Source organism: Arvicanthis niloticus, chromosome 26 (assembly GCF_011762505.2).
Source record: "Arvicanthis niloticus isolate mArvNil1 chromosome 26, mArvNil1.pat.X, whole genome shotgun sequence".
Classification (NCBI taxonomy): Eukaryota; Metazoa; Chordata; class Mammalia; order Rodentia; family Muridae; genus Arvicanthis; species Arvicanthis niloticus.
Genome location: NC_133434.1, coordinates 922,420 through 938,241, shown reverse-complemented (window position 1 = coordinate 938,241; position 15,822 = coordinate 922,420). Strand labels below are relative to the sequence as shown.

Below are 15,822 nucleotides of genomic sequence, written 5' to 3'. Positions count from 1 at the left end.
GGGACTCATTACAATCTTCCAGCTTTAGCCCCCTCATGCTGTAATTAAGAGAGGTGTGTGTCACCACACCTAGATATGTCTATATTAAGTTACAAATACCTAGAAGGAGGCCAGAGAGAGGGCTCAGTGGTTACAGGAGCTTCCTGCCCTCTCAGAGGACCAGAGTTCGTTTCCCAGCACCCACATTGTGTGGCACACAACTACCTGTAGTTCTATGTCCCTGGATCTCATGCTCTCATCTGGAATCCACAGGCACCTCCATCTGTGTGGCAGACACATAAGTAAAGATAATAAAAAGATACTTGGGAGAAGACTAGCTATCTTCTTTCTTTCTTCTTCTTTTTTTTTTTTTTTTTAACAGAGATACAACAGAGCAAGTCTGGTTTCTAGAGTTAAAACTGTTAGGGAGCTAAGAATATAAACAGGTAGCAGGGCTCCTACAAAGATGTTTGAAGCCTTGGGTTCAATTTATTCCTAGCACTGCCACAAAAGGAACAGAAATTACTTTAGTGGTATTTCTTCCTTCATTTGGGCTGGGATAGAGCTTATTACAAGATCAATTATCTAGTATGTGCAAGCCTTGGGTTTGATTCCTAGGATCACAGAATTGGGTAGGAGGGATTAAAGACAGTTGAATCAAGGATCACATACATTGTCAGCAGAGCTCCCAAGAAGGCATCCTGGCTCCTCAGTGCAGAACTGGCCAACTCCAGAAAACCTAGCTGTGCATATGCACACAAGCACAGCAGGCAAGCTTGGGTGTGTACAGGCACACAAGCTTAGCAAGCAAGCTTGGGTGCCATTTCATTCTTCTGGTAAGGAGGGACATCTTTTCTTACATTGATCCTTCAGTTAGATTAGTCCTCCAATAATTTGCCTTTGTCAGATTCTTGAGTAGTGGCTATCCCCAGGATAGCCTTAACTTGTTAAGTCCTGAAACTCTTTAAATTGTTCCTTAGATCTTAAGTTTGGTCTTTCAGTTGTTTTTGTTTAAGATGAAATTATAAATTAAGAAAAACATCAAGTCTTCTTTAAAATAATAGTATGACAACTCTTTGACAGAATAGTTAATGTGTCTAGAAGATAATGCATTACCACCTAAGTGCTCTGATAAAGATTTCTTTTGGATGAAGCTACGGCTTGAGGGAGCTTGTGAAAATGTCCTGGTGTGATTTGTGGATTTCTTGTAGGCATGTCTGACTGAGGGAATGACCTTATATAGCTATGGCATGCTGCTGCCCTGTGGGGTAGACCAGTTCCATGGTACCGAGTATGTGTGCTGCCCTCAGACAAAGATTGTTGACTCTGACTCAACTATGTCCAAAGAAGAGGAGGAAGAGGAAGAGGATGAAGAGGATGAAGAGGAAGACTATGATCTTGATAAAAGGTAAATTTGTTTAAAGTGTTGAACTCATTTTATCTGGTTTCATTTGATTTGGGAGGGGTGGGGCCCTTTAAATCTATGTTTGTGATGTAGGGGGTCTCACTTTGTAGCCTTAGCTGGCCTGGAACTCCTTATACAGACCAGGCTGTTCTTGGAGTAGAGATCTGCCTGCATTTGTCTTCAGAGTTCTGGGATTAAAGCTTAATGACACCATGGCAGGTCTGGTTTTTAGCCTCTCTGTAAAAGTGGCTGTTGGTCCCTCATTACTGGATAAGGTAAGGTCAGTGTCATAGTTAGGTTTCTCCCTCCCCCCCCAAATACAAAGAATTTATTGATACTGAATATACTGCAAGGGATAGCCAGCTGGGAAGTCTTACTTAGGTCTCTACTACTGTGATACAACAGTGACCACAGCCAACCCCAGAAGGAAAGGCTTTCACCTCCCAGCTTCCAGTCCTCGTGGAGGGAGGGCAGGACCTGGAGGTGGGACTGAAAGACCATGAAGGAACGCTGCTTACTGGTTTGCTCAGTTTACTTTTTTATGTACCCCAAGACCACCCGTCTAGGGTGACAACCACCCACAGTGGACTAAGGCCTTTTGAAATCAATCATTCAGAGAATGTTCTATAGACTTGCCTATGAGCAAACTTGATCAAGGAGGCAGTTCATCAATTGAAGTTTCTCTTCCCAGAGAAAGTTTGTTGTCAGGTGACAAAGCCCAACCACCAGGACAGGAGTGTTCCCTTGTGCTGAATTTCATCTAGCCTTTTATTTTAGTTATAACTGACTATATAAAAACCTGTGGGTTTTTCTTTCCATCAATTTGGACCACATTATTTTTTAATTACTTATTATTCTACATATGAGTGTTTTGTCTGCATGCATGTGTGTATGCTATGTGTATGCCTATGCTCTTAAAGCGTGAAGAGGGCACAGGATCCCTTGGGGCTAGAATTAGAAGTGGTTGTGAACCTCCATGTAAGTGCTGGGAATTGAACCCAGGTCCTCTGCAAGAGCAGTAAGAGCTCTTAACCAGCGTGCAGTGCCTGCCTGGGCCACATTATCTTTTACTGGTTTTGCAGTTCTGTATTGACATAAAGCTGGGCTAAGGGCTTTGGTGCTACAGTTACATGTGAGATGAGCTTATTTCCTGTCTCTGTTTTTGTGTTACAAAATAGGGAAGGGAATCATGCTTTGTGCATAGAAGTTGCTACTAACTTTGCTTTTTGGCTCATGGCCTCTAGTGAATTTCCTACTGAAGCAGATTTGGAAGACTTCACAGAAGCAGCTGTAGATGAGGAAGATGAGGATGAGGAGGAAGGAGAGGAAGTGGTAGAAGACCGTGATTACTACTATGACTCCTTTAAAGGAGATGATTACAATGAGGAGAACCCAACTGAACCCAGCAGCGATGGCACAATTTCAGACAAGGAGATTGCTCACGATGTTAAAGGTAACGCAGTATAATGGTCTTAAAATCCACATTTCTTTACCTGGTGCTTGTATTGCATTCATCACTCAGCATGGGTAAGTCTCAGAAGGCAAAGCAGTGTCCGTACCATCAGGAAGACAGATTCTCTAGTGTGGCAGTGGAGCTGTCAGCATGAGCAGGTGGCACATTCAGGAGAGATTCAGAGTGGAGCCAGAAAGCAGGGTGTGGCATGATAAGGGTTGAATTAGAAAATTAACAGCAGCAACGCTTCAGGTTTCTCACAGCCAGCTTAAGATGTACTGTCCTCCCAAGGTGCTTCCCATGTCTGTGCTGCTCAGGAACCAGCTCTCTAGAGCCAGTGACTTGCTTGGTTTTTCCTTCCCCATGTGTGTTCCTGTCTGTAGTCTACCCTTCTTGTCAGGCATTTCTAGTGGGTAAGATGAAATTGAAAAAGAAGAGGCTATAATAGTTTAGAGCCATTATATACAGCTGATTGTATGTTTGAAAGTGTGTCAGACCTGAAGAATTAGTAGGGACTCAGCTGGAGGAAAAATACTTGGCTGGTGTAGGTAGAAGTGTGTGATTTATTTGGAGATTATGTCAGTGGAAACACTGATCCTTTGCAAGTGCTTTAGCCCCTGCTGCAGGTAATACTATTTAAATGGCCTTTCTTCTCACATTGACTCCTTTGATCCTAGGAGCCATCAGAACCAACAAAGCAGGCACCCGGCACCACTGCACAGGTCACAAGTGTGAGGCTTACAAGGAGATCCTTTATGTCAGTCTGTGGTACTGATCTAGACTCAGTGCAAAACCAAAAAAGTAAAGTTATCTTTCTCTAAATGTCTTCATCACGTGGGAAGTGACTCTGTTTGCCTGTATTGGTGAGGTTAGGCAGGGCCTGCTGGGCCAGTTGTGGTTCCACCCTTGCCCCAGCTGGCCTGAAGCACTGTGAAGCACCCCAAGCACTGCCTCTCTGCCCTGCTGACACTCTGACCATTTTCACACAGCTGTCTGCTCCCAGGAGGCCATGACGGGGCCCTGCCGGGCTGTGATGCCTCGTTGGTACTTCGACCTCTCCAAGGGAAAATGCGTACGCTTTATATATGGCGGCTGCGGCGGCAACAGGAACAATTTTGAGTCTGAGGATTATTGTATGGCTGTGTGTAAAGCGATGAGTAAGTCCCGCCTTGTGCTGGCCCTGCACAGCAGTGCCATCCTGTCCAGCCTTCTGTCTCTCCTGGCCGTCCTTGTGACTGCATCTGTCATGTTTATGCTGACTCAGGTGTTTGCTGTCAATCGTTTTCCCCTCATCTTTGTGCTTTCTAGACCAAGGCTTTGCTTTCCTCTTAGCAGTTGTAAGCTCAGTTTTTGGTGTCCTGTGTTCCCTGTGTGTCTACTGATGGTTGGTGGTGGTAGTGTGCCCACTCTCGTGCTGTGGGTAGCACAACCAGGGGCTTGTTCTTTCTTGTGGGTCTTGTGGGTTCATAGGCTGTAGGGTTGGGGATTAGTGTCAGTAGAAAAGGCAGCCATGTCCTCTGGTTGGAGGGTGTAAGAGGTACCATAGAGCCATCACACGATAGCACTGAGCATGCTAGACCATGTGCTTTGGGCCTTGCCTCAGTTTCTGTCTTTGACCTAAATTTTTGCTGACCCCTGTACTACATGTTACCTGTTAGGATACCTACCATCAAAAGGAGTGACGACAGGAATACTTGTGGGATTCTAGAATATTGGAACACCTTGTTTTGTGCACTCTAGTGGAAAGAAATCTGTGTTCTAAACTTCTTGACTCGGCCTTGTCGGTGTTGTGGTCCCATGGGTTGTTCAGGGCTTTAGGAAATGAATGCATTTCTGTTTGTGTGTGATTTGGTTTGAGGAAGGGCAGTGTTTCAGTTGCATTGATGTTAAACAGAGAAAGTTTTTCTTTTCACGAAGGAACTGCTTCCTTTGTTAAGACTCTGTCTTGTGGTATTAATTCATGTGCTAGGGAAATCCTCGGACCAGGCAGTTTGCCTTGGTTTCTTCTCTGGAACTTACTGGAATGAGTTGCTGCCTGTCTCTGGTGTTTGCTTTAGCTTCTCATGGCTTTTTATCCAGATACTGTCACTCTTCTTCCTCTTCCAAAGAGGTTTAAGATTTTAATCTAGTGTGGTGTGCTTTTATTGCTTCCATTCTCAATACACTAAGGAGAAGCTATTTTTATTTAATAGTCTTAAAGGTAAAGAATGAGCCATTGGAACTCCCATCCATAAACAATTTATTTAGAACAGATTTAGAGATAAGAATTTTTTTGATGTACTGCTTTTAAAAATGACCTAGCTAAGGAATATCAAAACATTGTTTTGGGCTAATGTTTCAGGAGTTTAGTTATCTCACGGAATATGGAGATACTGTCTCTGCCTAAAGCTCAGATAGTGCTTTGAAACAAGATTTCCTGTGCACCCAGAGAGCCCTGTTGAGGATGATGTACTTGCAGGGCTCTTAGCTGGAAAGCCTGAAATACCTATAGATACCAGGTTTTCTGTGATCACATCCTGTCTCTTAAGGGGTCTGAGATTAGTGGGTAGGCTAAGCTTGTCATGATTCTAATCTGTGGGTTGTGTCTCTAGAAGTAAGTCTCCAGAGCGGTGTGCCTTTCCTTCTTAGTTGCTAGGAGTGTTTTGTGTGCATTTTCCTAGCCCAGCACAAAAGCCATCCACACAGCATGAATGCTTTATACTTCTGACTACTGTGTATAATAGAATGGCATAGATAGATTTGAAAATTTCACCAAACTTTGAGTAAACACTAGAAGAATATAATTTCCTAAGAAACATACTGTAATTTAGTTGATCTGAAAGCTAGATACTGAGATCCTTTTTAAATTACAAAGAGACAAAAAGTATGACAAAATTATAGTCTCACTAAATAAAGGGAAGCAAGGAAAGTTGCATCTGATAATTTTGTGGAGTGGTTGGCTAATTTCTAGGTTTTTTTTTTTTTAATCAGTTGCATACCTATTCTAATGGGTTAAAACTATGCAAAGTAAACTTGCCCACCCAGTCCATTTTGTACATAATCACTAGCCTTGGGAGCCATAACAGCTCATGCCTTACCAGCAGTGAGGTAAGAGGTTTCTGTTATAGTGGATCTGTGCTCCAGAGGACACCTGGAGGCATCTTTAGTCAGCAGCATGAATCAAGACCACCAAGGCATCTTCCCATCAGTAGAAGGTGTCCTCATCAAATGTAGACATTTAGTTTAACCACCATTAGCCTTGTTACTGGACAGAGGTGTAAGAGTCCTTCAGTGATGCTGAACTAGCATGGTTTGCACTTTGTCCACTCAACCTATATGCAAATAATGTGCACTTGAGCTAGTTTTTCAAAATTAAGATCTGAAGATTGCCATAAGAGAGATAAGAGCCTGTTCCTTAAAAATGGACACGTCCTCTGTGGAAGTGTCTCCACAAGTTCTAATTTCAGTCCTGGTTTACATTACATATATACCATTAGGAATAAACTTGGTGGCCTTATTTTAGGTTTTCAGGTTTCAAGTTCTGAAGGGAAGATTGTAGAAGCAGTTCTTTTTTTTTTTTTTTGTCTTGCAATTAATTATAGGTAAATGCCTCCTCATGAGTGCTGAAGATGCTAGAGCTTTGGGCTGCCAATAAATTACTGTACTAGCATGGACTGACATGGTTAGTGAATATTATGGAAAGACGATTGCCCACTGCAATCTAACAGTGGAGTGCTCCGTACTTTGTTCTTGCAAAGCCCCAAGACATACTGAATTCATCTGTGGGTCCTGTACTTGACTCTTTACCTGATTGCCAAAGAGAATTCCCTCTGTGCCTTTGTTTTAGTTCCCCCGACTCCCCTGCCAACCAATGATGTTGATGTGTATTTTGAGACGTCAGCTGATGATAATGAGCACGCCCGCTTCCAGAAGGCTAAGGAGCAACTGGAAATTCGACATCGCAACCGAATGGACAGGGTAAACATTACCAGTTCATACTGTTTGTATTAGTTTCAGTTTGTAGTGCTAGGGATTGGGTCCAGGACCTGGTGCACACTAGGCAAGTACTCTTTCTGTAAGGCATGTTTTTATAGTTGAAGAGAGGGACATTGTTGGCTAAAATGCCACAAGGTTCTGGAGAGCTACCTCCTAGGTAGGTGAATCTCTTTTCTTCACCTACTGCCTCTCAGTGATAACATTGCTTTCAGTGGCATTGCAGATACTTCTGAACACTTTTTGGACACTTGTTTGTTACTCTGTTTTGCTGTTGCTGACTTTAAATTTTTATTTTTAAAGGTCCATTTTTTGTCACTGTTAAAATTGAAGACTTGGGTTATAAAACTGTAAAAGTAAATTAGATGAAGTAAAACAGTTATTAATACTTTCTGATTGCAGAGGCAAGAGTCTTAAGTCTCAGGGATGTTTCTTTACTTGGAAGCATTCTAAAAGTAGAGGGATTTCATAGTTCATCCTCCAGGATCATGTTTAGCCTAATCCAGGCTGGCCTTGCCTAGGGGCTTAGGATGTAGCTTACTTCTAAGAGTACTTGCTTAGCATGCATAAAGCCCTGGACGGGGTCCCAAGCACCACATATACCAGGTTAGAGGGACACAGCTGTTATCCCTGTACTGTGGACGAAGCAGCAGGAAGATCAAAACTTGAAGGTCATCCTTGGCTACACGGAGATCCTGAGGCCAGGTTAGACTACATAGGCCTGTCTCAGAACGGCAGTAGTAACAGGGATTGCTTGCTGGACTTGTGCTCTGCCTTTGTATCTTCTACACTGGACTTATTCTTAGTGAAATGCTCATTATTTTATTTTCATATCATTTTGATAGAAACAGGCATTACTCCTTAGTTTTAAAGTGAAGGGAGAATAAGCATAAAGATTAACTTGCCTAAGGTCATGGTGTCGAGGGGATCTGGGAATGACTGAGGCCTAGAAATTTCTGAGCAACAATCTGGACTCAGGGATCATATGATATGGCTTCCTTTTGCACAATTTCCGGCATTGGATTCAGCACCCAGCAGTATTTTTAGAAAATGGGGAAGTTGTTTCAGAGGATTATTATCTGAAGACTGTTTTTGATTTTTGTTCTAGGTAAAGAAGGAATGGGAAGAAGCAGAACTTCAAGCCAAGAACCTCCCCAAGGCAGAAAGACAGACTCTCATTCAGGTAGGATGCTTTTTTGGGGGACAAAGAGTCCAGCCTGGCCTGCTGAAAATGTAGTCAGAGTTGAGCTCCTGAGGAATTTGAATGTAACACCTCCTTCTTGTCAGGGACTTAAATTACAAGGAAGTTGTCTCTCTCCCTCTCTCCTGCCCCTGCCCCTTCCTTTCTCCTTTCCTCTCCATTTCAGTTTCACCACTAGTATTTTTTAGTGGTAGAAAGAAACCAAACCCAACACTTAACTTGTACAGGAAGTAACCCTGGCTTAACTGTTGGTTAATTCTGCTTTCTTGGCAAAGCCCCTGTCCTCTTGTTCATGGGCTGTGGCTTGTTTTTCAACACTACTGGATTAAAAAGAAACTGGCAGACTCACTGACAAGGCAAAGGCAGAAAACAAAGATCTTTAGTGCAGGTTTACCCCTTGCTTTGTGAAAAATATAACCTCAAAATCATAGCAACAGATGATACATCCTTCTGTAGAAGGGAGAGGTTAGCAATAGAAACAGCAGTTTATAAGACTGATTTGGTTTTGAAAAATGAATCATGTTATTCCTTTAACTTGTGAGTGGGGGTAGTTTTGGGAATTGAACAAAAACCTCACCCAGTCTAAGCACACATTTTAAAGTAGGTATATGTCAGGTTAGCTCTCTTCAAGTATCCTGGAGTCCTGGAAGACCTTGGCTTGTTTTAATCAGTCAGTCAAAATCTCAGACCTTTAATTCTTAAACAAGCAATTTCATCTATAGGAATATTTAACTGAGCAACTTTAAGCTGCCAGTGAATGTGGCCAGGCAGCTCACAGATAATGATGTTCCCGTCACAGCTCTAGTAGGTGTGACTCCGTGTGAGCCAGTATGTTACTGAACTGTGTTTTGTTTTAAAACACATGTCCTGTTGGTTACTGCTTCGGGATTTAGAAGTTGGTTTTTGTTTTTTTTTGTTTTTTTTTTGTTTTTTTTGGAACATGGAAAAGATGTTGTGGACGTTGAAAAACCAGTTTGAAATTTCAAACTTAGTAATGTCAGCTATAGAAACACAAGAGTCTCTCTAACACAGAAATGTAATTTGGTTTTTTATTAATGGAAGCATCTTAATAGAAATAAGAGATTGTGTGCCTAGCCCTTGTGTCACTGAATCTGTTACTGTCTAACTGAAGCACAGAGGCACTAGGGAAAGAAAAGCATTGGGTTCTGAGGGTGAGAGTTTCTTAGACTTCCAGCAGATGCCACAAAGTATTTGTTCTTCTTTCTTGGCTTAGCATTTTCAAGCTATGGTTAAAGCTTTAGAGAAGGAAGCAGCCAGTGAGAAGCAGCAGCTTGTGGAAACCCATTTGGCCCGAGTAGAGGCCATGCTGAATGACCGCCGTCGCATAGCTCTGGAAAATTACCTGGCTGCCCTGCAGTCTGACCCGCCTCGGGTGAGTTATGTTCTTAGTGTTGCCTGCTTAAAGCGTGTATTTGGAAGGCAGAGGCAGGAGAGTCTCAAGCATGAAGCTACCCTACTAAACAAACAGAAGGAGTTAGATAAACTAATTCATATGCGAACTCTTGAGTTACGAGGTCTCAAGCTTTTCCTAATGCTTAAACCAAAGCTGCCTTGCTTTGAGGGTCCTAGAAAGTATTGGACAGGAAGCTGGTGAGATGACACAGGATAAAGGCACTTGCTGCACAAACCTGAGAGCCAGAGTTCCATCTCCAGAACCCACATAAGGTGGAAGAAGAGAGCACAGAATTCCCTAGACATGTCATGCATGCTGTGGGCTGTCCTCCCCCACTAGTTTGAATTTTCTGGTCTTGCAGCCACATCGAATTCTTCAAGCTCTTCGACGTTATGTCCGTGCTGAGAACAAAGACCGCCTGCACACCATTCGTCATTACCAACATGTGTTGGCTGTTGACCCAGAAAAGGCTGCCCAGATGAAATCCCAGGTAAACTAGACAGATTTCCAGTGGGCACAAAAATATGCTGCTGTTTGTGCTTGTTGTTAGAAGACAACATTTCATACGTGAGTTGGGGTTTGTCAAAAGAGACAAGCCAGTTCCCAAGTCAAATTTTTTTTTGTCAGTTCATTTGATTCAGTTTTTCACCTGAATTAGTATAATTCCCTTTTCTACGCAAATACATCGTGTAGGTCTTAAAAGTTGATCTTGGCTCATTGCTTGAGACACTGGCCCATTGTGTTTCAGTCCCAGGATTTGATCTCTAGAGCCACAAAACAAAATACTTTATTCCTGTTGTAGCCATTGAAGTTTTTTTATTCAGACAGACATTTCTGAGTTTGTCCTGTGGCTGAACCCAGCTTTACCCTGCTGTCATTTGTACAAGATTTCTGTTTCTTTGCTACTGTCCATATATTCATAGAAAGTGAACTGTGTGTACATAGTCTATTCTAATAGTCTATTGGCTTTTCAGAGGGCTGTGTAATAGCATCATGACCCTCCTTTTATCCTCCTGTTTTAATGTAAATGTGCACAGACTGTGAGTGGTCTGTGCATTCCAGAAACCTCCTTCCCAGCTTCTTACAGTCAGATGATACAGTAATTTACTTGAAGTCTTAGGAGTCCTGCAGCTAAGGTTTACTCCTTTGTCTAACAGAAGTTTATGTGTTTTCATCTACGTGCTGAAGTTCCACATACAGTTTCATGATGCAAAATTGGATTCCTTATGTACAGCTCACGTAGTAATAGAAAATTAATTTTGTTAATTGTGAAGATGAAGAATTACTTTCTGGGGCTGGAGAGATGGCTCATCAGTTAAGAGCACTGACTGCTCTTCCAGAGGTCCTGAGTTCAATTCCCAGCAACCACATGGTGGCTCACAACCATCTGTAATGGGATCTGATGTCCTCTGGTATGTCTGAAGACAACAACAGTGTACTCAAATACTTAAATAAATCTTTTAAAATAAATTTACTTTCCTTTAAGGTACAGAGTTCACATTAGTTAGTTGGATATTAGAGAGAATTAAAGAATTTTGATGTGTGAAGAGTGGGACCATGGGAAGGGATGTTTCTGGGGCCTAGGGAGCAGCTAATGGGGAGTTAAGGTTTCACTTTACACCAGATGGATGGAAGAAGGAAAATGCCAAGAGCCGGGGACTGCCTCTGGAGGATAGGCGGGAAAACGAATCCTTGACCCAAGTCCTTTATATTTGTGTTGTAGCTTATCTTTATATAACAATACTATATATTACATATAATAATGTAATGGAGAGGGTTTGGGTTTGGTGGTTTGACTTGTTTGGGTTTTTTTGTTTGGTTGGGTTTTTTTTTGGTGCTAAAGGTAGAATCTGGGGCCTGCACATGCAAGTCCTCCACAGATGAGCTATACATCCCTGAGCCTGATCAGTATAGAAATAACTTTAGCAAATCCTTGAGACAAAGATCCACAGCAGGTAAATGGAGAATTAGTTAGCCAATCCTAGCCATTCTGCGGACAGACTGCTGGGAGCTGTAAGTCCGTTCTCAGCTTGTGATTCTAACAAAATGGAGCCACTGAACTGCACTGACTTGTGCCTGTTCCCTGTGCTTCCTGAGCACTCAGTGTAAGCACTCACCTTGCTGCATGATTAGTATCCCCTAAATAAAACAGGATGGAAGTGTTTCTGATTGGTAACTTTTCAAAAATGTTTACTGTGTACATAATAAGATTCTTGGGGGCCTGGCAGTGGTGGCGCACACCTTTAATCCCAGCACTTGGGAGGCAGAAGTGGGCGGATTTCTGAGTTGGAGGCCAGCCTGGTCTACACAGAGAAACCCTGGGGGGGGGGGGAATTCTTGGGGGCTGGATGATTAAGAGGAGGCGCAAGAAACAAATTGGTACACAGACATACATGTAGGTAGAATGCCATACATATAAAGTAAAATCAGTAAATCTTGTAAAATCTAGACTCAGGTTTAAGCCTGAAGTTGATTTATGTTTCGTATTTACCTTATAGTCTGAAACTAATGTTGTGTAATATTTTTAGTACTTCTGTGTTTTGTCCCTGCCACCCAGGCTCTTTAGTGCTAAGGTTTCTGTTTCTATCATGATTAATTCCCACTGTCCCTCCCTGCTGTTCTTATCCTGTCACAGAGCCCTAATTCCTCTGAGGAGCTATAATGGCATCTGCATGTGCACAGACTCTGTAAGCACACTGCAATTCCATTTGCATTTTTTGCCAAGGCACTCACACTTGTGCTTTCCCATCAGTATATTTGATTGGCAGAATGGCAAATAGAAAATTAAATTACTGTCATCTTGCTTTTAAAGGTCAAAAGCACATCAGTCTACAGTAAAAGCATCTTTAATTTTTCTTCCATTTCAACCCTTCATGTTAATGGCCTCAGGCCACACAGACAGTATACTGGTTTTGAGTGCCCTCTTTAGAAGAAGCTTAGCAAGTGCAGGCCTAGGCCTGAGTGGGTACTGGGGCTGTGAGTTTGCTGAGCCGCTGCAGCAGAGCTCACCTGTGTCTTTGGCTCACTTCACCTTTTCTACTTTGGATGCTTTTGTTCTTATCATTGGATTAACAACCTTTGCATTCAGAAAAGCAGTGAGCTACCATGGGTAAATCTTTCTTCAACACTTACTTGAAAATGAATTATTTGTGCCTTATCTTTTTTTTAAGAACCATAATTTAAAGGGAGTGAATTAGTCTTGACCTTAACCATAGTATTTTAGGTAGTTGTTTTACTAAACCAAGTCCATGAACAGCCATGACTTCACACCATAGTTTCAGTGTCTGTCTATCTGCTCTAATCTTACTAGTTGAAAAAAGTGACCGGCACTTTCCCTCCTCAGCCTCAGCAAACGTTTACTAAAGTCTAGTACTTCCAAACCAGGGCTTCTGCTCAGTACTTAGTGGGGTTTTAGTTTTTTGTTTGTTTGTTTGTTTGGGTGACAGTTGTCTTGTATAAGAGCTAAATCAACTGACTTGTTGGTGTTTTGTTCTTAATTTTTAAGTGTATTTACTTTATGTGAATAAGTGTGTTGCCTGCATGTATGCCTGGTACCTGTGGAGGCCAGAAAGAGGCTGTTTAGGATCCCCTGCTCCCAGTGGTAATGGCCACTTGTGAACTCCCATGTGGGTGTTAACATAAGTCCTTTACAAGAGCTGCAAATGCTCTGACCGCAGCTCTCCAGCTCCTCAGGACCATATTTTGAAAGTGAATGTTGTTTTAGCCTGTAGCCCTGTCTGTAGACAAGTGACTACATCACTCACGTGCTGTGCTGTCATGGGCTTTCCTGCTCTGCTGCGTTGAGTAGTAAAGAGAACCTTTGGGTCTCTGGAACTCTATGTAGGTGTTTTTTTCCTCCTGACCTCATAGTTTTCTGTGACAAGGCTTCTCCTGATATTGTGCTTCTAGGTGATGACACACCTCCATGTGATTGAAGAAAGAAGGAACCAGAGTCTTTCTCTGCTGTACAAAGTTCCTTATGTGGCTCAAGAAATTCAAGAGGAAATTGGTGGGTACTAATTGTATCCAAGCTAGACTGCTGAGGCTAAGGAGTGATGGCTGGCTAGGATGAAATATGTAAGGAGTAGACAAGGCTGGTGAGGTGGGCCTTGGCACACCATGCTTTCAGAAAGCCTGGAATTGACTAGAAGTTTACATGACAAGGCTAAGGAGTCTCCAGAGACAGATGTACTGGCTTGGCGCCACAGAGCCTTGAATTTCATTGACCTTCACTCTTATTAGCGGAAGAAACTCTAGGGTGTGAAATTGCAGGGGCCTGGGAAGTTTCCTGTTACCAATTTACCCTGTAGTCATTATATATCATTCTGTCTTCTGCTGTGTGCACCAGGGTAAAATGGTTTACCTATAGACAATATCTGCTAGAATTCCTGTTACTGTAGTAGAGATAGATAGTGACATGATTCAAAGGTGTGTAGTTGCAGCTGTATATGATGAGTCCTCTAGAGGTGGACCACATACACTATAAAGTCAGGCAGTAGGAGGAGCTAGGCATAGACAGGAGGTGGGTTGCAGACTGGAGGGCTCTTGCCAGGTCTTAGGTCTGGGGTAACAAGAGTTGGCCTTTCTCAAAGTACTGATCCTGTGCGTAGACCTGCCTCTAAAAGTTGCTTATCTGCTCCCTGTTGTTAGACGAGCTCCTTCAGGAACAGCGAGCAGATATGGACCAGTTTACCTCCTCCATCTCAGAGAACCCTGTGGATGTCCGGGTGAGCTCTGAGGAGAGTGAGGAGATCCCGCCGTTCCACCCTTTCCATCCCTTCCCATCCTTGTCTGAGAATGAAGGTATGTATGGTCCTCACAGTCATCCCTAGGAGCAGAGAAGAAGAGCATAAAATTAGAAACTTGGAATATGTTTTTTAAAACCTGATTGAGTTGGGGAGGTTGTGTTGTTGTGAGAGGCAGGGAAAGGGAAGGCATAGATTCCCTAAGTACCTCCTACGTGCAGGAATTGTGCTGGATTCTATAAGGAAGTAATACACTATGAGGAAGTAATATCATTAGGAAATCAGGAATGTTTCTCACATTTTGTAGCAAGCCTTCTGCTTGTGTGATGTCTCTTACATGTGGGGATCCCTTTTCTTTGAACAGAACCTTCATGTTGGTTATATGACATCATTGTCTTTTTCTAACACTCTTGGGAGACAGATTAGGGGGAGAGGCTGAAGTGGTGCCCTGACTGGCTCAGGGTCACATCTCTGAAGTGAGTTGGGTGAGAAGTTGTATCCTTTGATTCATAGGCATGTTTTTCTTGCTGATTCTCGCTATCTAAAAGTGTCCCTGAAAATAATGAGTCTGTACCAAAAATAAACAAGCTGCTGAGACTGGTGCCCTAGGACTAGTTTGTATAATCAGATTCTATTTCCTGCTATTTCTGATGGTGAGGGTGGTAAGGATAAAAATGGCCTGTGGCTTTGGAGTCCTAACTTTGTGCCAGCTTTAGTTAAGCATTGCGCTTGGATGCCTTTGAATAAATCCTCAGAACACTCTTTGAAGGTAGATACTGTGAGTGTCCCATCTGGAGAATCTAAGATTTGAACAGATTAAGTACTTGTCCAGAGTGTCACCTAGCTTAGATTTGAAGTGCATTTGGGTTCCTGTAGCTTCTGGGATAGTCACATGACTGATTAGATACAGAGCCTAGTGAAGGTACCAGACCGGTGGAAAGGTGTGCATGCAAGGTAGCTTTTAGACTTCAACAGAAATCCCTTTGGAATTAGTTAGCTCAGAGGTTCAGACTCCGTGCACCTGACCTTCCTCTATTGAATACCTAAGAAACAAGCGGGTAAAGTGATGTCACCCCATTCCTAATTCCCACTCCACAGATTCCAAACCTCCATGAGGTTGTGGGGTGGCCATACATGTATAGCTTCTCTCTGCTTTGTTTGGGATTGGAGCATTATAAGGAAGCTGTGTCTCTGAACCACAATACTAACTTCATTTTTTACTGTTTTCTTTAAAAAAAAAAAAAAAAAAAAAAAAGAATAGTTTTATGGGGTAAGCTAAATAGTATGGGACTCTTCCAAATGTCTCTTAAATGACCAGGTCCTGACTTCCCGCTTCTCTCTCCTCAGAAATACATGTAGCCATTGCTATCTAGATCATGGTCAGTTTGTGTATGGGTATCTCAGGCATGGTTTTAAGGAAAATGCCTTTTGGTCACATTATAGAGAGGAACTTAGAAGGAAACCATTTTCTTTCTTAATCTCCTTTTGTGCTATTTTGTTTTTTATTGTTTTCCTTTCTGCTAGACACTCAACCGGAGTTGTACCACCCAATGAAGAAAGGTTGGTTTGTCAAAGACCTCCATTCCTTCTCACTTCCCCGCTGTGTTGGAAGTCTCATTTTATGTTTCATACCACCATTTGACTTTCCCCACC

The 15,822-nt window shown here is 42.5% G+C and overlaps 1 protein-coding gene across 5 annotated transcripts in view; it reads left to right on the top strand.

Annotated features, from left to right (window-relative positions):
- Aplp2 (amyloid beta precursor like protein 2) overlaps positions 1-15,822 on the top strand; it is a 68,247-nt gene that overhangs the window by 45,588 nt on the left and 6,837 nt on the right. For 2 of the 5 annotated variants that reach the window (XM_076924576.1, XM_076924575.1), the window contains exons 5-13: positions 1,191-1,387; positions 2,629-2,837; positions 6,664-6,794; positions 7,918-7,992; positions 9,245-9,403; positions 9,786-9,914; positions 13,334-13,433; positions 14,075-14,227; positions 15,694-15,729. In XM_076924576.1, the coding sequence (XP_076780691.1) occupies positions 1,191-1,387; positions 2,629-2,837; positions 6,664-6,794; positions 7,918-7,992; positions 9,245-9,403; positions 9,786-9,914; positions 13,334-13,433; positions 14,075-14,227; positions 15,694-15,729 (1,189 nt within the window). Of the gene's footprint in view, positions 1-1,190; positions 1,388-2,628; positions 2,838-3,826; positions 3,995-6,663; positions 6,795-7,917; positions 7,993-9,244; positions 9,404-9,785; positions 9,915-13,333; positions 13,434-14,074; positions 14,228-15,693; positions 15,730-15,822 lie in introns of all 5 variants that reach the window. The other 3 variants (XM_076924573.1, XM_076924574.1, XM_076924577.1) reach the window with 3 other exon arrangements.